Source organism: Notolepis coatsorum (assembly GCF_963971535.1).
Source record: "Notolepis coatsorum genome assembly, chromosome: 5".
NCBI classification, from domain to species: domain Eukaryota; kingdom Metazoa; phylum Chordata; class Actinopteri; order Aulopiformes; family Paralepididae; genus Notolepis; species Notolepis coatsorum.
In genome coordinates this window covers 148,110,507-148,132,865 of record NC_140169.1, presented here as the reverse complement: position 1 = coordinate 148,132,865, position 22,359 = coordinate 148,110,507, and the positions used below count along the sequence as shown (strand labels likewise).

At 46.7% G+C, this 22,359-nt stretch overlaps 1 protein-coding gene across 1 annotated transcript in view; it reads right to left on the bottom strand.

The window, feature by feature from the left end:
• The window catches only part of LOC311228417 (NBAS subunit of NRZ tethering complex-like), a gene marked incomplete at its 3' end in the record, with an annotated part of 401,827 nt that overhangs the window by 148,582 nt on the left and 230,886 nt on the right, over window positions 1-22,359 (bottom strand). Inside the window, 1 exon segment of the mRNA XM_084314324.1 lies at window positions 2,891-3,076. Within this exon segment, the coding sequence (XP_084170450.1) occupies window positions 2,891-3,076 (186 nt within the window).

Sequence of the window (22,359 nt, the reverse complement as noted above, 5' to 3'; positions counted from 1 at the left end):
TTATGTTTCATTATGGGATGTACAGATAGCCCTTTTTCACTGCTGAACCCGAGTGCCTGACATTAAGTGTGGGCCGATACAGAGAGCACCACTCTGAGTCATTACTTTGACTGAACAGTAGAGACTTAGACCGTCCGTTTTAACTGAACAGTAGAGACTTACAGCCCAAACACACTAGTTGCGCGCGAAGGCAGGCGGGCGACCAGCGCTTCACTTTCGCTCCCATGTTAACGGACGTAGCTGTGCCCACCGGCCGCAAGCGGGCGCACGACTCGCGGGCTGGAAGCGATCGTTTTCGCTTTGGTTGGATTCAGAGGCGTGGGCCGCCAGTCCCGCCACGCGCATTTTCACAGACATACACTCAATATCTGCATTATTACCACACATATAGATGTTGTTCAACCAGCTAATGTGTCTGTATCTTTCCCAATACAAATAAACCATATTACTATACTTTTTCAGGAGTACAGTCACACTGATCATCATTCTAAAAAATCTAAAATTAATTCTAACATTCTAATTAATTAGATAGCGGTACATGCAAAATGGACAATAGAACACTGGAACTGTAAATCTTAAAAAAATCTTCAAACGGGGACTGACTTCGCATATAGACTAGGCATTTACAGCTGTTCCAATGTAAACGTGCCGTCCTCCTCCGTGCGCTTTCGCCCGCTCTGAAGTCGGGACTCGGTGTGCCCGGCCACACGCGCTGTTCTCGCACGGAACTCGCGAGTGCCTGCATGCGCGACTGGTGTGTTTGCGCTGTGAGATCATCAGTTTTACTGAACAGTAGAGACTTAGATCATCAGTTTACTGAACAGTAGAGACTTAGATCATCAGTTTACTGAACAGTAGAGACTTATATCATCAGTTCAGTTTACTGAACAGTAGAGACTTAGATCATCAGTTTTACTGAACAGTAGAGACTTAGATCATCAGTTTACTGAACAGTAGAGACTTAGATCATCAGTTTACTGAACAGTAGAGACTTAGATCATCAGTTTTACTGAACAGTATAACTGTTCAAATTAGATGAGATATGATCAATGTTTCACCATTAGACATATCTAACATCCTTCTTTGTGCCATACAATGCAGAAAACCAAGTCCACTTGATGCTGTGATGTTACACATGTGGTTATTGAAATCCGATTTTAGTGTTGGGAATGTTATCTGATACCCTGTGTTGGCCTATGAGACACACAAGATAGAGAGAGATAGACAGAGAGAGAGACAGAGAGACATAGAGAGAGATATAGAGACAGAGACAGATAGAGAGACAGGGAGAGAGAGAGAGAGAGAGAGAGAGAGAGAGAGAGAGAGAGAGAGAGAGAGAGAGAGAGAGAGAGAGAGAGAGACAGAGAGACATAGAGAGAGATATAGAGACAGATAGAGAGACAGAGAGAGAGAGAGAGAGAGAGAGAGAGAGAGAGAGAGAGAGAGAGAGAGAGAGAGACAGAGAGAGAGATAGAGATAATATATAGAAAGAAAGAAAGAAATAAAGATAGATATAGTGATATAGATAAATAGAGAGATAACAATAAGAGAGAAATAAAGCGATAACGAGAGATATAAATATATATATATTTAGATAGCTATAAAGAGAGATAAAGAGGTAGATACAGTAGATATACAAATAGAGGGAGATATATAGAGATATTTAGAGAGATAAAGAGGTAGATACAGTAGACATATAAATAGAGGGAAATATAGGGAGATTTAGAGAGATAAAGAGGTAGATACAGTAGATATATAAATAGAGGGACATATAGAGAGATACATAAATAGTTTTCACACTCCAGCATTAGTCTAGCAGTGTGTTGTTGGGGCCGGGTTACATGCTCTAGCTCCTCTGGCTTTGAAGCACGACATTAGGATTACAGTCACTATTCTGTAGAATTCAATCCCTCATTCCATGTGGGCCAATAACTAGAGCAACCAAGCTTTGTCAAATTGAATCAAAATATTTCCATAATTGATTTTTATAATATGACTAGTAGGGCTGACCCCTATTAGTCGATTAGTCGACTAATCGGTCGAAAGGAGCCGTAGTCGACTGGCCAACCTCTTAGTCGAATATAATAATAAAAAAATATATATATTTATAATTATTATTATTATTATTATTTTTTTATCATTATTTCCAAAAGAAAAGAGGCCTAGAAGCGTGGCTAACGCTAATGGCACGCATACCAGAGGCTAACTGCCTACGAAAACAGGCACATTTCAGTCTCTCATTGGCTGATTGTTTCAGTATGAGCCTCCCATTGGCTGACAGTTTTTAAAGGCTTTTACTGTTTTCAAAATCTCAGTCTCCAGTACCAACCTTGGAACCAGCGAGCTCCACTCTGATGATGGAAAACTTTGACAAATAAGTATTATTATTATTAAGAATTATTACTTTGGAAGGTGAATCCTAGACCTTTTTGGACCAAGTACATGCAACCCACGACAATGAATCCTCTTTGTACGTAATGACCAGGGGTTTTTCTCTATACTTATCCTGCACTGGCACATGTAAATAATAATAATAAAGGAAAAAAGGAAAAATAGATCTGAATATAAAGATATGCAAAACAATGTAAACAATATATAACAATGTATATATGTATATATATACTCACATATAAAAATAACCAGCACTCCTGAAACACATTATACTTAAAAACTTAACTTAAAAATGTAAAAAGCACTCCTGTTGTAGATGAAAATGCTGAATGTTTCCTTTCAAAAGAGACCAGACTCGTGCTATAAGTATAAATTATAATAAATTGCAGATTACTTTGGGTATGCAATTTCCAGGTGTTTTCTGAAAAACTGTTAAGAGGTTAAAAGTGACCAAAGAGAGTGGGTGAAGTGACCTGGGGGGGGGGGGCATGATACCTACATTCTTCATGAGGAGGCGGAGCTTGTGGATGTCACGGAGTTGCTGTAGGTCCCGGAGCGTCAGGCTCAGCTCGCACGACGTCTCATACACCAGCGTCTCCATGGTGACCAGGTCGTCACACAGCAGCTCCAGCCCCGGGATTTCCCGCTCCTTCCCCAGGCGCACCAATGACAGGGCACAGTCCACCTGACGGACAGGGAGACAGGGCCAATGAGGAAGGAGAGCAATAATTAAGATTCAAGATTCAAGAGTTTTTACAGTGAAATGCGGTTGGTCATGCCCGCTTTGATTATGCAATAAAACAATAGTAATAGTAATAATAATAAAAAGATAACAAGAATAGACATGGTAAAATAGACATGTTAATAAATCACTTAAAGGCACTGGATCCTATGTACACTCCTATACAATGTGCAGTTTTTCTTCTATGTCCCTATGCTATACTTGTTGTTATTAACTATACAACAATCACAACATGTTATTATCTTAAAGTGTCCTTTTCCTTCCTTTAAAAAAATTATGTAATTTAATAATTTAATAATCCCTTTAAGCAATAATACACGAGAACCTGTGGGATGTCATGAATATCGCCACGGCTGAAGCTGGGTGCAGCAAAGTAGTTTATTTGGTCTCGTCTCAAGTGTCGTCTTCTGATCCTATTTCTGAAGAAGCATGTTCGTTGGCTCAGTGACGACATAAAGGAAGCTCGATTATTCCTGCTCTTGGTAGAATGTAGAATGTCTGCCCGTTGCAACGTCTCCCGTCTGTAACTTGTGCTCGATTCACTTTGGAATAAACTTATTCATTATTGAATATTGAATATTGTTGATAACCATGACAATGTGGATATTGAATATAGTCAGATATACATGTAAATTTGCTGACGGCCCGAAGTGATTTATTTCACACTAGCCTATTAAGTACCATTTATGTTATATATTATAGTCTTTAGTACCTGTTTAGCACTCTTTATCTCCTGTAATTACAGTAAGTCGTCAGTCCCACCCGTGAGGTTTATGTAAATTATAGATAGAACACTGCACTTCCGCGTTACATTGAGCTCATGGGAGAGAGAGTGGGGGGAGAAAATGAATGAATGTGGATGAGAGCCTTGACATTAAGTGGTTGTAGCTACGGCTGTGGGGTTCTGGAGACATGATCCAATAGACTTGTATACGCCTGAGTCTCCTGAACACGGAGAGACCAGTCCCAAGTCGATCAGCACTTTCTCAGCCGAGCTATAGTGGCTTTTTCACACCTACTCCCGAAATACGCATGTGCAGATTGATTAACCTACACTCTGTGGGCAATCTGCGCATTGCGTAGTTCGGGAGTAGGTGCGGAAAAGTGACTATAGCTCAGCCGAGAGTACCGATCAACTTGGAATTGGTCTCTCCGTGTTCAGGAGACTCAGGCATATAAAAGTCTATTGGATCATGTCTCCAGAACCCCCACAGCTGTAGCTACAACCACTTAATGTCAAGGCTCTCATCCACATTCATTCATTTTCTCCCCCCACTCTCTCTCCCATGATTTCAAAATACCAGAAGTGTTGCAGTGGTCTATAGCAGGGGTTCCCAAACTTTTCAGGCCGGGACCCAGAAAATAAGGCGTCAGAGAGCCGCGGCCCAATGCACATCGAGAGGCTTTTTTTTTTTTTTTGCCAGGTGACCAATTTTTTAAGCCAAATATCACTTCAATCCTATTAAGTTAGTTCAAGTTAGTTATTCATTTATATGTGCTATTTATGAGAGGGCTAACTTGTTGCAAAATAATAATGATAATAATAATAGCCTCATTAAAATACTATTGTTGCTTCGGTTGTTTTCAGCGTTTTATGTGCATAATCTGTTATTTAGTTTGAAATGTTCGTTGAAATAAGTAGAGTTTTCATTTTTGTTTATTTATTAAGTTAATATAAAACCATATAGTCACATTTTAGAATACAACTAGAAACACTGTCCTGGCCTGCTTCTAAGTTCAGTGGCTTGACAAAAATAAATAAAATATAGATTTTTATTTATTTTTTAATCATCTCGCGGCCCTCCCGTGGCTGCTCGCGGCCCACCTTTGGGTCGCGACCCCGACTTTGGGAACCACTGGTCTATAGCCTAAATAATGTAACATTTCTGTATCTTGTTTCCTCCTCATTTAGAACCACACTACCACACTAGTATTGGTAAATAGTACAATAGTACTATCTACATTTAGTTCATAATACAACTCAAAGGACATTCCTGCCTCCCGTGATTTGATTTGACATTTAAAAAATACAAGATTCCAGAAAAACGTCAATGATGCTACACAAAAAAGTCAAGCCTTATTCCCATTGTGGTCCTTGGTCTCAGACAGACAAGCGATACAAAACATGACCACAAATAACAATTTGACAAACTACATAGTACATGTACATTTTAAATGCAGTACAAACGTAGCCACAGACAACAATGTCTAGACACCCCATATTGCTGACTGCATTTCCTAACCACAAATACAATATATATAGAATATTCATTATTCTGTATCTATGGTTTGGTTACATATCTGTTTACCCATCTATAATAATAATAATAATAATAATAATAATAATAATAATAATAATAATAATAATAATAATAATAATAATAATATAATGCAGGACCTGTCGCAGAGGTCTTTAATTGGCATGCAATTATCCTCAATGTTAGCGGTTAGCACACACACACCGGAACACATACATTGTTTTTGTAGGATCGCCGATGCGATACTCCTCTGCGCTTAACCCACCCCCCCCCAAGGGCAGCCGGGAGCAGACGAGGGCTGTGGCGTGAGCCGCGCCCGGGGACCATCCAAGTGCTTTGCATTAGCGATCTGTTGTTTTTGCATGTTTTTCCATTGGGCTTCTCTTATGAGGGGGGGGGGGGACCCTTGCGAGCACAGGGGGAGAACATGCAAACTCCACACAGAAAGGCCTGGGAGATACCCCACCTGGGTAACTGGCATCGCGGAAACCTGGCCCCCCAGCGGGAATAGAATCCGGGACCTTCTTGCTGTGAGGCGACAGTGTTAACCACTACACCACTGTGCTACTATGACAAGTCAAAATGGCTGCTAGGAAAAAGTCATATAAACCACTTGTTCAAAAAAGCCCCAACTGAGTCAAACTACTAAGTACAACTTCACGGGTACTTATGATAAAATACGCCAGGATCTAGACAGATGGTCGTCCCTTCCTAACTCCTTACAAGCCCGAGCTTCCATAATCAAAATGAATGTCCTGCCTAGGATAGATTTTGTTAGCTCAATGCTCCCCCTGCCCTCTCCAATAGACCACTGGCGCAAGGTACAATCGATGGTATCTACGTTTTTCTGGAATAACAAACGCCCGAGAATCAAAAGAGCTACTACTCAATGTAGGAAACAAGATGGGGGCCTCGCAATCCCTGATTTTAAGCTTTATTTCTGGTCCTTTTCACTGAGACCTCTGATGTGCTGGCTAGACCCTGTGGATGCTGTATCTTGGCGCTCCTTGGAAGCGGCGGCGGTCTCACCGCTAAGATTGCAGGATGTGGTGTACTCCACTGTCCCTATTTCGAAATGCCGGCTGAGGTATGGACCGATCATAACGCACGTGATCCAAACGTGGCGTAATGTACAGAGGTCGTGTGGGGTTAAATGCCCATGGCACCTGGACTCTCCAATTTTTAATAACCAGCAATTACTTGTTGGGCACAAGCCGGTTAATATTCCTCAATGGCAAAGGAGGGGGGTTCATACTCTGGAGGATATTTATGATAAGAACGGCCTCCGTGCGTTTCAGGACTTAAGAGAATTTTATGATCTTCCCGGCGAGCTCATAGTGGACAGGACGACCTCCAGAGGGTTTGTCTCAGACTTTTATACGCTCTTAATTCAATCCACATATAAAAATGTATCATTGGATACAATCTGGCGTGTGGATATCCCGGAGTTGGACCCCGAGTTTGACTGGGATGATGTTTGGGCAAATGTGGCATTATCTTCCCGCAACCCCAATCACCAGCAAATTAATTTTAATTATATTCATAGGACCTATCTTACACCTAGGAAGCTATTTGCTATGGGACTGATAACCGACTCTCGGTGCACTTTGTGCTCTCAAAAGGCCACTGGCACTTATATGCATATGTATTGGGATTGCCCACCAGTGGCCCGCTTCTGGAGGTCAATAACGGACAAACTTTCAGATCTGTGTGGCTTAACTATCCCATTCACAGCTGTTACGCTACTCCTGAACGATATAACAACACTACCCGCGTCCGTACAACTGAAAAGGGTTGTCCTAGCGGGCGTCACAGCAGCGAAGAAGCTAATAGCATTGAGATGGAAGGAGCCTGAGAAGCTCACAGTGATTAACTGGTCCCTAACTCTATTGGATGTGATTTATCTGGAGATATCCACGGCGTGGGTGATTGGGGTGGGACAGGCTGGGATTGACCTATGGTTCGCAGCAGCTGAGAAGGTCAGGACCGCCGTGTGCGGCTGAGCGGGGGTGAGGTGCGTGTTCGGGGGATCCCGGCGGTCTCGTGGGAGGGGGAGGAGGAAATGTATTGTCTGTCTTGTCTTTTGTGATGTCTTGAATTTAACTAGGTATTTTATTGGGGGGCAGCTGTTTAGCTAGTTCTTCACAATTTGGTCATTTATTAGATAGTACCCCTGGAATTTTGAATTTAAAATTTAAAAAGGTTGAACTCTGTTTTCTTTTCTTTTTGTCTTTATAATTTATAAATTGTTATATTCTGTATTATTATTGTTTTTGTTATTTTCCTGTGAAGTTATGTGTATTGCGATTGTGATTAATGTGTTGTCTTGTTTCATGTAAGTAATAATAAAAAAAATGTATAAAAAAAAAAAAACAGTGTAGCGGTCCAATGTCTCCAATTTGCCCTGATTGAGGAATGGAACATGCCAAAACTGCTAATCACTTCCAATTCCTATCTAATCATTACCCATTTCCACTGCGTTCACCACCCAGACAGGGTTTGATCAGCCAGCATGTGAGGCTGATCAATAGAATTCTGCCGGAGAGAGCAACCGATCCATAGCTATCCACCTATATACGGGTAGCAAAGGCAGGCCAATCAATACGCAGCCACGTGTTGATGAACAGCGTGGGTAACCAATCGATAGCAGGTGCTGCCGGGTGCCCGCGGTGATGATTATTTCCCCTTCTGTCGTAGAGAGGAGCACGACTCTTTGGCACAATGGTTAAGACAGTGATAAGCACTGTGCGCGGACACACACACACACACACACACACACACACACACACACACACACACACACACAGTCACAGAAACACAGACATAGCCACTCTCACACACAGACACTACATATTGTGACAAGTTCAAGTTGTTTTATTTGTCACGTATAAAGTACATTACAGTGAAATGCTTGGTTCTGTATGACTATGAGCCCCCTGAGAATGTGCTTCATTCATACAGTAAAAAAGTCTAAATAATAAAGTCCAAACTAAATATACAATATACAAACTAAAGTACAACCTAAAGTACAAAATGTGTGGGTGTAGGGTGTAACGGTACACAGAGATGAGGTGTGGGTGTAGGGTGTAACGGTACACAGAGATGAGGTGTGGGTGTAGGGTGTAACGGTACACAGAGATGAGGTGTGGGTGTAGGGTGTAACGGTACAGAGATGAGGTGTGGGTGTAGGGTGTAACGGTACACAGAGATGAGGTGTGGGTGTAGGGTGTAACGGTACACAGAGATGAGGTGTGGGTGTAGGGTGTAACGTACACAGAGATGAGGTGTGGGTGTAGGGTGTAACGGTACACAGAGATGAGGTGTGGGTGTAGGGTGTAACGGTACACAGAGATGAGGTGTGGGTGTAGGGTGTAACGTACACAGAGATGAGGTGTGGGTGTAGGGTGTAACGGTACACAGAGATGCGGTGTGGGTGTAGGGTGTAACGTACACAGAGATGAGGTGTGGGTGTAGGGTGTAACGGTACACAGAGATGAGGTGTGGGTGTAGGGTGTAACGGTACACAGAGATGAGGTGTGGGTGTAGGGGGTAACGTACACAGAGATGAGGTGTGGGTGTAGGGGTACAGAGATGAGGTGTGGGTGTAGGGTGTAACGGTACACAGAGATGAGGTGTGGGTGTATGGTGTAACGGTACACAGAGATGAGGTGTGGGTGTAGGGTGTAACGGTACACAGAGATGAGGTGTGGGTGTATGGTGTAACGGTACACAGAGATGAGGTGTGGGTGTAGGGTGTAACGGTACACAGAGATGAGGTGTGGGTGTATGGTGTAACGGTACACAGAGATGAGGTGTGGGTGTAGGGTGTAACGGTACACAGAGATGAGGTGTGGGTGTAGGGTGTAACGGTACACAGAGATGAGGTGTGGGTGTAGGGTGTAACGGTACACAGAGATGAGGTGTGGGTGTAGGGTGTAACGGTACACAGAGATGAGGTGTGGGTGTAGGGTGTAACGGTACACAGAGATGAGGTGTGGGTGTAGGGTGTAACGGTACACAGAGATGAGGTGTGGGTGTAGGGTGTAACGGTACACAGAGATGAGGTGTGGGTGTAGGGTGTAACGGTACACAGAGATGAGGTGTGGGTGTAGGGTGTAACGGTACACAGAGATGAGGTGTGGGTGTAGGGTGTAACGGTACACAGAGATGAGGTGTGGGTGTAGGGTGTAACGGTACACAGAGATGAGGTGTGGGTGTAGGGTGTAACGGTACACAGAGATGAGGTGTGGGTGTAGGGTGTAACGGTACACAGAGATGAGGTGTGGGTGTATGGTGTAACGGTACACAGAGATGAGGTGTGGGTGTAGGGTGTAACGGTACACAGAGATGAGGTGTGGGTGTAGGGTGTAACGGTACACAGAGATGAGGTGTGGGTGTAGGGTGTAACGGTACACAGAGATGAGGTGTGGGTGTAGGGTGTAACGGTACACAGAGATGAGGTGTGGGTGTAGGGTGTAACGTACACAGAGATGAGGTGTGGGTGTAGGGTGTAACGTACACAGAGATGAGGTGTGGGTGTAGGGTGTAACGGTACACAGAGATGAGGTGTGGGTGTAGGGTGTAACGGTACACAGAGATGAGGTGTGGGTGTAGGGTGTAACGTACAGAGATGAGGTGTGGGTGTAGGGTGTAACGTACACAGATGAGGTGTGGGTGTAGGGTGTAACGGTACACAGAGATGAGGTGTGGGTGTAGGGTGTAACGGTACACACAGATGAGGTGTGGGTGTAGGGTGTAACGGTACAGAGATGAGGTGTGGGTGTAGGGTGTAACGTACACAGAGATGAGGTGTGGGTGTAGGGGTGTAGGGGTACACAGAGATGAGGTGTGGGTGTAGGGTGTAACGGTACACAGAGATGAGGTGTGGGTGTAGGGTGTAACGTACACAGAGATGAGGTGTGGGTGTAGGGTGTAACGTACACAGATGAGGTGTGGGTGTAGGGTGTAACGGTACACAGAGATGAGGTGTGGGTGTAGGGTGTAACGTACACAGAGATGAGGTGTGGGTGTAGGGTGTAACGGTACACAGAGATGAGGTGTGGGTGTAGGGTGTAACGTACACAGAGATGAGGTGTGGGTGTAGGGTGTAACGTACACAGAGATGAGGTGTGGGTGTAACGGTACACAGAGATGAAGTGTGGGTGTAGGGTGTAACGGTACACAGAGATGAGGTGTGGGTGTAGGGTGTAACGGTACACAGAGATGAGGTGTGGGTGTAGGGTGTAACGGTACACAGAGATGAGGTGTGGGTGTAGGGTGTAACGGTACACAGAGATGAGGTGTGGGTGTAGGGTGTAACGTACACACAGATGAGGTGTGGGTGTAGGGTGTAACGGTACACAGAGATGAGGTGTGGGTGTAGGGTGTAACGTACACAGAGATGAGGTGTGGGTGTAGGGGGTAACGGTACACAGAGATGAGGTGTGGGTGTAGGGTGTAACGGTACACAGAGATGAGGTGTGGGTGTAGGGTGTAACGTACACAGAGATGAGGTGTGGGTGTAGGGTGTAACGTACACAGAGATGAGGTGTGGGTGTAGGGTGTAACGTACACATAGATGAGGTGTGGGTGTAGGGTGTAACGTACACACAGATGAGGTGTGGGTGTAGGGTGTAACGGTACACACAGATGAGGTGTGGGTGTAACGTACACAGAGATGAGGTGTGGGTGTAGGGTGTAACGGTACACAGATGAGGTGTGGGTGTAGGGTGTAACGTACACAGAGATGAGGTGTGGGTGTAGGGTGTAACGGTACACAGAGATGAGGTGTGGGTGTAGGGTGTAACGGTACACACAGATGAGGTGTGGGTGTAGGGTGTAACGGTACACAGAGATGAGGTGTGGGTGTAGGGTGTAACGGTACACAGAGATGAGGTGTGGGTGTAGGGTGTAACGGTACACACAGATGAGGTGTGGGTGTAGGGTGTAACGGTACACAGAGATGAGGTGTGGGTGTAGGGGTACACAGAGATGAGGTGTGGGTGTAGGGTGTAACGGTACACAGAGATGAGGTGTGGGTGTAGGGTGTAACGGTACACAGAGATGAGGTGTGGGTGTAGGGTGTAACGTACAGAGATGAGGTGTGGGTGTAACGGTACACACAGATGAGGTGTGGGTGTAGGGTGTAACGTACACAGAGATGAGGTGTGGGTGTAGGGTGTAACGGTACACAGATGAGGTGTGGGTGTCGGGTGTAACGTACACAGAGATGAGGTGTGGGTGTAGGGTGTAACGGTACACAGAGATGAGGTGTGGGTGTAGGGTGTAACGGTACACAGAGATGAGGTGTGGGTGTAGGGTGTAACGTACACAGAGATGAGGTGTGGGTGTAGGGTGTAACGGTACACAGAGATGAGGTGTGGGTGTAGGGTGTAACGTACACAGAGATGAGGTGTGGGTGTAGGGTGTAACGTACACAGATGAGGTGTGGGTGTAGGGTGTAACGGTACACAGAGATGAGGTGTGGGTGTAGGGTGTAACGTACACAGAGATGAGGTGTGGGTGTAGGGTGTAACGGTACACAGAGATGAGGTGTGGGTGTAGGGTGTAACGGTACACAGAGATGAGGTGTGGGTGTAGGGTGTAACGTACACAGAGATGAGGTGTGGGTGTAGGGTGTAACGTACACAAAGATGAGGTGTGGGTGTAACGGTACACAGATGAGGTGTGGGTGTAGGGTGTAACGGTACACAGAGATGAGGTGTGGGTGTAGGGTGTAACGGTACACAGAGATGAGGTGTGGGTGTAGGGTGTAACGGTACACAGAGATGAGGTGTGGGTGTAGGGTGTAACGTACACACAGATGAGGTGTGGGTGTAACGTACACAGAGATGAGGTGTGGGTGTAGGGTGTAACGGTACACAGAGATGAGGTGTGGGTGTAGGGTGTAACGTACACAGAGATGAGGTGTGGGTGTAGGGGGTAACGGTACACAGAGATGAGGTGTGGGTGTAGGGTGTAACGTACACAGAGATGAGGTGTGGGTGTAGGGTGTAACGTACACAGAGATGAGGTGTGGGTGTAGGGTGTAACGTACACAGAGATGAGGTGTGGGTGTAGGGTGTAACGTACACATAGATGAGGTGTGGGTGTAGGGGGTAACGGTACACAGAGATGAGGTGTGGGTGTAGGGTGTAACGGTACACAGAGATGAGGTGTGGGTGTAGGGTGTAACGGTACACAGAGATGAGGTGTGGGTGTAGGGTGTAACGGTACACAGAGATGAGGTGTGGGTGTAGGGTGTAACGGTACACAGAGATGAGGTGTGGGTGTAGGGTGTAACGGTACACAGAGATGAGGTGTGGGTGTAGGGTGTAACGGTACACACAGATGAGGTGTGGGTGTAACGTACACAGAGATGAGGTGTGGGTGTAGGGTGTAACGGTACACAGAGATGAGGTGTAGGTGTAGGGTGTAACGGTACACAGAGATGAGGTGTGGGTGTAGGGTGTAACATACACAGAGATGAGGTGTGGGTGTAGGGTGTAACGGTACACAGATGAGGTGTGGGTGTAGGGTGTAACGTACACAGAGATGAGGTGTGGGTGTAGGGTGTAACGGTACACAGAGATGAGGTGTGGGTGTAGGGTGTAACATACACAGAGATGAGGTGTGGGTGTAGGGTGTAACGGTACACAGATGAGGTGTGGGTGTAGGGTGTAACGTACACAGAGATGAGGTGTGGGTGTAGGGTGTAACGGTACACAGAGATGAGGTGTGGGTGTAGGGTGTAACGGTACACACAGATGAGGTGTGGGTGTAGGGTGTAACGGTACACAGAGATGAGGTGTGGGTGTAGGGTGTAACGGTACACAGAGATGAGGTGTGGGTGTAGGGTGTAACGGTACACACAGATGAGGTGTGGGTGTAGGGTGTAACGGTACACAGAGATGAGGTGTGGGTGTAGGGGTACACAGAGATGAGGTGTGGGTGTAGGGTGTAACGGTACACAGAGATGAGGTGTGGGTGTAGGGTGTAACGGTACACAGAGATGAGGTGTGGGTGTAGGGTGTAACGGTACACAGAGATGAGGTGTGGGTGTAGGGTGTAACGTACACAGAGATGAGGTGTGGGTGTAACGGTACACAGAGATGAGGTGTGGGTGTAGGGTGTAACGGTACACAGAGATGAGGTGTGGGTGTAGGTGTAACGGTACACAGATGAGGTGTGGGTGTAGGGTGTAACGGTACACAGATGAGGTGTGGGTGTAGGGTGTAACGTACACAGAGATGAGGTGTGGGTGTAGGGTGTAACGGTACACAGAGATGAGGTGTGGGTGTAGGGTGTAACGTACACAGAGATGAGGTGTGGGTGTAGGGTGTAACGGTACACAGAGATGAGGTGTGGGTGTAGGGTGTAACGGTACACAGAGATGAGGTGTGGGTGTAGGGTGTAACGTACACAGAGATGAGGTGTGGGTGTAGGGTGTAACGGTACACAGAGATGAGGTGTGGGTGTAGGGTGTAACGGTACACAGAGATGAGGTGTGGGTGTAGGGTGTAACGGTACACAGAGATGAGGTGTGGGTGTAGGGTGTAACGGTACACAGAGATGAGGTGTGGGTGTAACGGTACACAGAGATGAGGTGTGGGTGTAACGGTACACACAGATGAGGTGTGGGTGTAGGGTGTAACGTACACAGAGATGAGGTGTGGGTGTCGGGTGTAACGGTACACAGAGATGAGGTGTGGGTGTAGGGTGTAACGGTACACAGAGATGAGGTGTGGGTGTAACGGTACACAGAGATGAGGTGTGGGTGTAGGGTGTAACGGTACACAGAGATGAGGTGTGGGTGTAGGGTGTAACGTACACAGAGATGAGGTGTGGGTGTAGGGTGTAACGGTACACAGAGATGAGATGTGGGTGTAGGGGGTAACGGTACACAGAGATGAGGTGTGGGTGTAGGGTGTAACGTACACAGAGATGAGGTGTGGGTGTAGGGTGTAACGTACACAGAGATGAGGTGTGGGTGTAGGGTGTAACGGTACACAGAGATGAGGTGTGGGTGTAGGGTGTAACGGTACACAGAGATGAGGTGTGGGTGTAGGGTGTAACGGTACACAGAGATGAGGTGTGGGTGTAGGGTGTAACGTACACAGAGATGAGGTGTGGGTGTAGGGTGTAACGTACACAGAGATGAGGTGTGGGTGTAACGGTACACAGAGATGAGGTGTGGGTGTAGGGTGTAACGTACACAGAGATGAGGTGTGGGTGTAGGGTGTAACGGTACAGAGATGAGGTGTGGGTGTAGGGTGTAACGGTACACAGAGATGAGGTGTGGGTGTAGGGTGTAACGGTACACAGAGATGAGGTGTGGGTGTAACGGTACACAGAGATGAGGTGTGGGTGTAACGGTACAGAGATGAGGTGTGGGTGTAGGGTGTAACGGTACACAGAGATGAGGTGTGGGTGTAGGGTGTAACGGTACACAGAGATGAGGTGTGGGTGTAGGGTGTAACGGTACACAGAGATGAGGTGTGGGTGTAGGGTGTAACGGTACACAGAGATGAGGTGTGGGTGTAACGGTACACACAGATGAGGTGTGGGTGTAACGTACACAGAGATGAGGTGTGGGTGTAGGGTGTAACGTACACAGAGATGAGGTGTGGGTGTAGGGTGTAACGGTACACAGAGATGAGGTGTGGGTGTAACGGTACACACAGATGAGGTGTGGGTGTAGGGTGTAACGTACACAGAGATGAGGTGTGGGTGTAGGGTGTAACGTACACAGAGATGAGGTGTGGGTGTAGGGTGTAACGTACACAGAGATGAGGTGTGGGTGTAGGGTGTAACGTACACAGAGATGAGGTGTGGGTGTAGGGTGTAACGTACACAGAGATGAGGTGTGGGTGTAGGGTGTAACGTACACAGAGATGAGGTGTGGGTGTAGGGTGTAACGTACACAGAGATGAGGTGTGGGTGTAGGGTGTAACGTACACAGAGATGAGGTGTGGGTGTAGGGTGTAACGTACACAGAGATGAGGTGTGGGTGTAGGGTGTAACGGTACACAGAGATGAGGTGTGGGTGTAGGGTGTAACGGTACACAGAGATGAGGTGTGGGTGTAACGGTACACACAGATGAGGTGTGGGTGTAGGGTGTAACGTACACAGAGATGAGGTGTGGGTGTAGGGTGTAACGTACACAGAGATGAGGTGTGGGTGTAGGGTGTAACGTACACAGAGATGAGGTGTGGGTGTAGGGTGTAACGGTACAGAGAGATGAGGTGTGGGTGTAGGGTGTAACGTACACAGAGATGAGGTGTGGGTGTAGGGTGTAACGGTACACAGAGATGAGGTGTGGGTGTAACGGTACACACAGATGAGGTGTGGGTGTAGGGTGTAACGGTACAGAGAGATGAGGTGTGGGTGTAGGGTGTAACGTACACAGAGATGAGGTGTGGGTGTAGGGTGTAACGTACACAGAGATGAGGTGTGGGTGTAGGGTGTAACATACACAGAGATGAGGTGTGGGTGTAGGGTGTAACGTACACAGAGATGAGGTGTGGGTGTAGGGTGTAACGTACACAGAGATGAGGTGTGGGTGTAGGGTGTAACGGTACACAGAGATGAGGTGTGGGTGTAGGGTGTAACGGTACACAGAGATGAGGTGTGGGTGTAGGGTGTAACGTACACACAGATGAGGTGTGGGTGTAGGGTGTAACGGTACACAGAGATGAGGTGTGGGTGTAGGGTGTAACGGTACACAGAGATGAGGTGTGGGTGTAGGGTGTAACGGTACACAGATGAGGTGTGGGTGTAGGGTGTAACGTACACAGAGATGAGGTGTGGGTGTAGGGTGTAACGTACACAGAAGATGAGGTGTGGGTGTAGGGTGTAACGGTACACAGATGAGGTGTGGGTGTAGGGTGTAACGGTACACAGAGATGAGGTGTGGGTGTAGGGTGTAACGGTACACAGATGAGGTGTGGGTGTAGGGTGTAACGGTACACAGAGATGAGGTGTGGGTGTAGGGTGTAACGGTACACAGATGAGGTGTGGGTGTAGGGTGTAACGGTACACAGACAACACGGTTCGTTAGGCACCTCGGTTTTGGGGTCACGTTTCGGTACGAGTTCGGTACAACAGGAAAGAAATATTCATAATGATTATTATATATTTGTAATACTTATTATAAAGGATAAAGGAATGTATCCTTATTTTTATATTTATTTATAATCTATTATAAAGGAACCCCTGGTCCAATCAGCCGGCTCCAGATCCGTGAGATCAAACAGTCAAATATGCCGTAAAGTCGCCCACAAGACTGGTGACGAAGGGAAACCGGGCCGTCGCATTCACAGCACCGACCCTCTGGAACAAACTCCCACTAAACTCATCTGCAAGCACTCTATGGACCTTTAAGGCCATGCTCAAAACCCACATTTCCACCATTAAAAAATCCATGAGCTAGTTTTGTGTTGTAGTATGACTGGTGTATTATGTCCGTCCGTTCTCTGTCTGCTTGGTTGACCTGCATGTACTTTTTCTGTTTTCGTATTGTTCCTGTCTTTCTGTTTGTCTGTTTTCCCCCTGGGCTGCCCCCCCCCCTGGGCTGCCCCCCCCCCCCCCCTGGGCTGCCCCCCCCCCCCTGGGCTGCCCCCAGGCCGATGTAACATCATGTGGTAACATAAAAAAAACATCCAAAAAACCTTTTAGTGTCCAAAAGGAAAATCTCATACACACCCTCCCGAGTTCCTTCATAGAGATAATTATGTGTTTATCCATCTGCTGGTTAACAAATAAAAAAACAAAAACCGCCTCTAAAACATAGTGAATATACTATGAACTATAATACTTTTAAAAGTGCCCCCTCAGAGGCCTAGCCTCATTCTACGAACAGCAGGCCAGGAGAAAGGCCCATTAAATCATCCACCCCCAGTGCCAACCTAGGCCTTCTAATGGTGCTCTACCAAGAGACATGGAGCATTGTTCACCGCTATGCATCCATTTTTTGTCAAATAGTCAATTAATGTGTTTTTTTCCTTTGTTTACGTTTATTTACCCAGGGAGGTTCGCTGAGCACAGATGCTCTTTTTCAGGAACGCCCTGCTTCACATTCACACAGTTCCATTCACACCTGGGAGCTGCCCAGTACAACCACAGTCTGACACTCGGGAGCTGCCCAGTACAACCACAGTCTGACACCTGGGAGCTGCCCAGTACAACCACAGTCTGACACCTGGGAGCCGCCCAGTACAACCACAGTCTGACACCTGGGAGCTGCCCAGTACAACCACAGTCTGACACCTGGGAGCTGCCCAGTACAACCACAGTCTGACACCTGGGAGCTGCCCAGTACAACCACAGTCTGACACCTGGGAGCCGCCCAGTACAACCACAGTCTGACACCTGGGAGCCGCCCAGTACAACCACAGTCTGACACCTGGGAGCCGCCCAGTACAACCACAGTCTGACACCTGGGAGCTGCCCAGTACAACCACAGTCTGACACCTGGGAGCTGCCCAGTACAACCACAGTCTGACACCTGGGAGCCGCCCAGTACAACCACAGTCTGACACCTGGGAGCCGCCCAGTACAACCACAGTCTGACACCTGGGAGCTGCCCAGTACAACCACAGTCTGACACCTGGGAGCTGCCCAGTACAACCACAGTCTGACACCTGGGAGCTGCCCAGTACAACCACAGTCTGCCACCTGGGAGCTGCCCAGTACAACCACAGTCTGACACCTGGGAGCTGCCCAGTACAACCACAGTCTGACACCTGGGAGCCGCCCAGTACAACCACAGTCTGACACTGTTGGCCACTGAGCAACTCCACTGGAGCAGTTGGGGGTTAAGTGCCTTGCTCAAGGGCACTTCAGCGGCAGATTTTTCCTGCTGGTCTCGGGGATCGAACCGACGACCTTCCGGTCACAAACCCGCTTCTCTAACCATTAGGCCACTGCTGCCCCAAAATGTGTATGTATTCTTATGTATGTATGCATAATGTCTAACTAAACAACAACGTATTATTATTATTATTATTATTATTATTATTATTATTATTATTATTATTATTATTATTATTATTATTATTATTATTATTATTATTATTCCATTTCCACACAACCAGTATGCAAATGAGTAATTATGAACAACCACTCATCGTATGCCGTCTGTGTTCTATTTGGCTAGCAGATAACAACAGAGTGGGGGGGAAACACTTGGCACGCTGACGTTATCTTTCATTGTCTCTCGTTAGTTCTTTATTGCACATCGACAGACCAAGATGTCTCTTTCAAAAGCCAAAATAAAAACTGACAAAAAGCACAGACGGTTCCAGGAGAAGTGGGTGATGGATTATTATGTTTGTCATTATTAGTTCAATGGAAATGCCACATGCCTCATCTGCAAAGAGAAAATTGTCATTCTAAAGGAATAACCCGCTATAGCGCCGTTATTCAACCAAACATGCAGAGCAGTGTGCAAAGTTTCAGGGAGATGAGAGGATGACATTAGCTACACAAATGAAGAAAGGACTAGTATCGATGCAACAAAATCTCCTCCAGAAAGCCAGCAAAGAAGCAAATGTTACGTGGCGAGTGAGATGATAGCCAAGACAGTAATTTATTGAAGGCCAGTAGTTTATGTCTGTCTAGAAAATAATTTTCTATGACAACAGCAGAAAGGGTAGGATCATTGTTACGACCCTGGCTCAACCCAAAAGACTACTCTAACAATGAAATACTGATACAAACTAAAGAACAAAGAATGGGAGAACGTGACAACTCTCTGTTTCCACACACTCCTCTAACCACAGTCAGAGTGCATGTGTGTCTCAGGGACTGGTTTTAACATGCCAGCAGGTAACCAATCAGCAGCAATTAGCTAATTAGCAGCCATCACCTGCATGCCCAGTGACACAGGAGTGATGAAGCTCATGGTACATAACACCTCCCCCACCAAAATGGTTGCCCAAGAGGCAACCACTACACATCAAATCCATAAACAAAAAATAGTGTGACCCATTAGTTGCCAGGGCCACCACCACAACAGCGATAACGGGCCGGCCCCTGTCGAACACGACCACCAACCGTGTCGCATGCTCCCCACTGTGGAACATTCGCCAATGCTGTGTAAAACAAAAAACAACCCTGTCCCGACTCTCGGGCAAGCTAGACCTCACAAAAGGTTCCGCCACTGTGGTACATGGCTGGAGTGGGGCAGGCGCCTCCTCCACTGAGGCGCAAGACCTAGGACCCCATCGACAAACCAAGACTGTATCATATATGAGCTCCATTTCAACAGGCCCCTCCATCTATACCGACCTGTCAAAAATAGACTGCAAACCAAAGTCAATTTGAGAGCTAAGCTCACTGCGCTCAACAGGACAGAACACAGAAAAACAAAAACCATAGATCTCTGATACCACCACAGCGCCCATATCCATCCCACCTGGCACTGGCAGTTCAGGATACTGCAAACCGTGAACATCCAGAGTAGGATGCACCGCCTCAGGTACAGCCCCACCGTCCCTGGAACATGGCAATACATCAGTCACAAAAGCGTCTGGAACACCATCTAAAATGGCGTCACACAAAATAACATTGTCCTGATCAAAATGGTTGCCACTCATCAGACCAGGTCGCGAAGGCGGCTCCTGCTCCACAGGACACAGGTAACTAGGTTGACTAGCACACCTAGTGCATGGCAGAGAGTCAGTGTGGACACGTGAATCAATGTCAGAATCATCAACTGACATACTGGGACCATCCCTGCCCCACAAGTGAAACATCAGGGACAATAGAGCTACTGTGGGAAGGCTGGCAGCCTAAGTCAGGCCTTGTAGCTTCTTCAACTAGAACGGTGTCACATGAATCAACAGCATCTCTCATAGCATCCTTCCCACACTCATCCTCCAATTCGTTTGTGCCTCAGCCACCGTACAGGCTGGGAAGACCTGAGACACTGCGCTGCCAGATCATCTCCTGCCACATGCATATCCGGCACGCATGTCAAACTCTGGTTTCACCACCGGGCCTGACACAAAGGCACAATCAAGAGAATCATTATGCAGAGATACATCCACAGTGTGCTTTCCAAAATTCTCAACAGGTACACTTTTCAATCCAACAAAGAATTGCGTCACTAAGTGTAATGTCACAAGTCGAAGTATCAACAACATCACTTTTGTCCTTTGATATTGCCCGTGTCACAGCACACACAGGGAACACTCCTGGATGTTTATGTGCCAGCTCATTAGGGACCTCAGAAACCACAGGAATGGGAGTTACAACTGGAGTAGCCAACACTTTGTCACCAGTCAAATCATTCCCTAGAATGAAGGACACCCCTCTTATGGGAATGTGAGAACATACGCCCACAACAACATTGCCTGATACTAAGGGAGAATTGAGTGTGACCTCATGCAAAGGTGCATCCACAAATCCACCTCCAAAGCCACGAACAACGACACCGGAATGCAAAGAAGACTTTTCTGAAAACGGCAAAATCCCCTCCAGAATGAGGGACTGAAAAGCTCCGGTATCTCTCCAAATTGTTATAGCCTGTTTGGACTCTAGTGCATTAGTCAGGGAAACAAATCCATCCATCATAAATCTTGAGGAACCCTCGAGCTCTTTGTCCACACGTTTGATACTTTCCCCATCACCCTCTAACGTTGGCATAGGTGTTCTGCATATGGTTTCTACCAGAGCCACCGTTCTGACATTTTTCTGTTCAAGCACCGGGCACCCAGCAACGATATGACCAGGCTCTTTACAGTAGAAACATATAATCCCTTCTGGGAATGCACTAGCAGAACCACCCCGCCTAGGAGGTGAAGTTAACTGACCAGCAGACACAGGTTTTGGGAAACGGCCCCCCTGAAAAGGACGCCTATCCCTGGACTCAACACGGTAGTCCTCGACAAAAACAGACTTGTGTGTCAACACAAACTCATCAGCGAAGACAGCAGCGTTGCCTATCTTCAATACCCTACGCTCGTTTAGATGAGTGGAAACGGTATCAGGAACACATCTTTTAAATTCCTCTAGGAGAATCAACTGTCTAAGCTGCTCTCTTGACTCTGCTTTCTGAGAGGTGCACCACCTGTCAAACAGGTTCTCCTTCTCTTTTCCAAATTCAACATATGACTGTCCCTCCGACCTGCGATAACATCTAAAACGCTGACGATAGGCCTCTGGGACTAACTCATAAGCCCTCAATATGGAAGCTTAACAAGCTCATAGTCAGCACTTTGGTCAAGGGACAGAGCAGTATACGCTTCTTGCGCCCTACAAACAAGAACACACTGCAGCAGCAGTGTCCAGGCTGTATCAGGCCACTTCAATGTGGTTGCCACCCGTTCAAAAAGGGGAAAATACCTATCGACATCCTTCTGAAAAAAAAAGGCACCATCCTAATATTTTTGCCTACATCAAAACCGGAACGAGACTCTGAATGCAGAGCACCCGCCTGCAAGGCAGCATGCTTATACTCAAGCTTCTTCTGCGCACGCTCATGCTCCAGCAACATTTGCCTCTCCTTAAGTATAAGGAACTAGAACGCACTAGACTGAACTTATAAGTTTCAACTATAAAAACTATCTCTCTCTCACAATTTTCTCTGGACTATGGTCCTCTCCTATAGGTTGTGCCCTACTCCTCTATATGTGCTGGTTAGCTTTGCTTCAAGTGCCTGTCATATAATATAAACACACACACACAGGTTAACACAACTGATCATTTGGAGTATAATGGTTCTGTCACTAAGCCAACTCAATGCCCCCTTCCTTTGTTGAAGGGTGCACCCACACATGCACACATAAAGAGAGGGTGCACCCACACATGCACACATGAAGAGAAAAAGACAAGAGCGAGGAAGACAGATAGGGAAAGAGAAGAAGCCAAATCACCTTGAGATACAGCCTGAGCAATTAGATAGGAGAGGAGAGACAGAGAGACTATTGATCTAAGCATGAATAAAGTCTCTCTCTCTCTCTCTC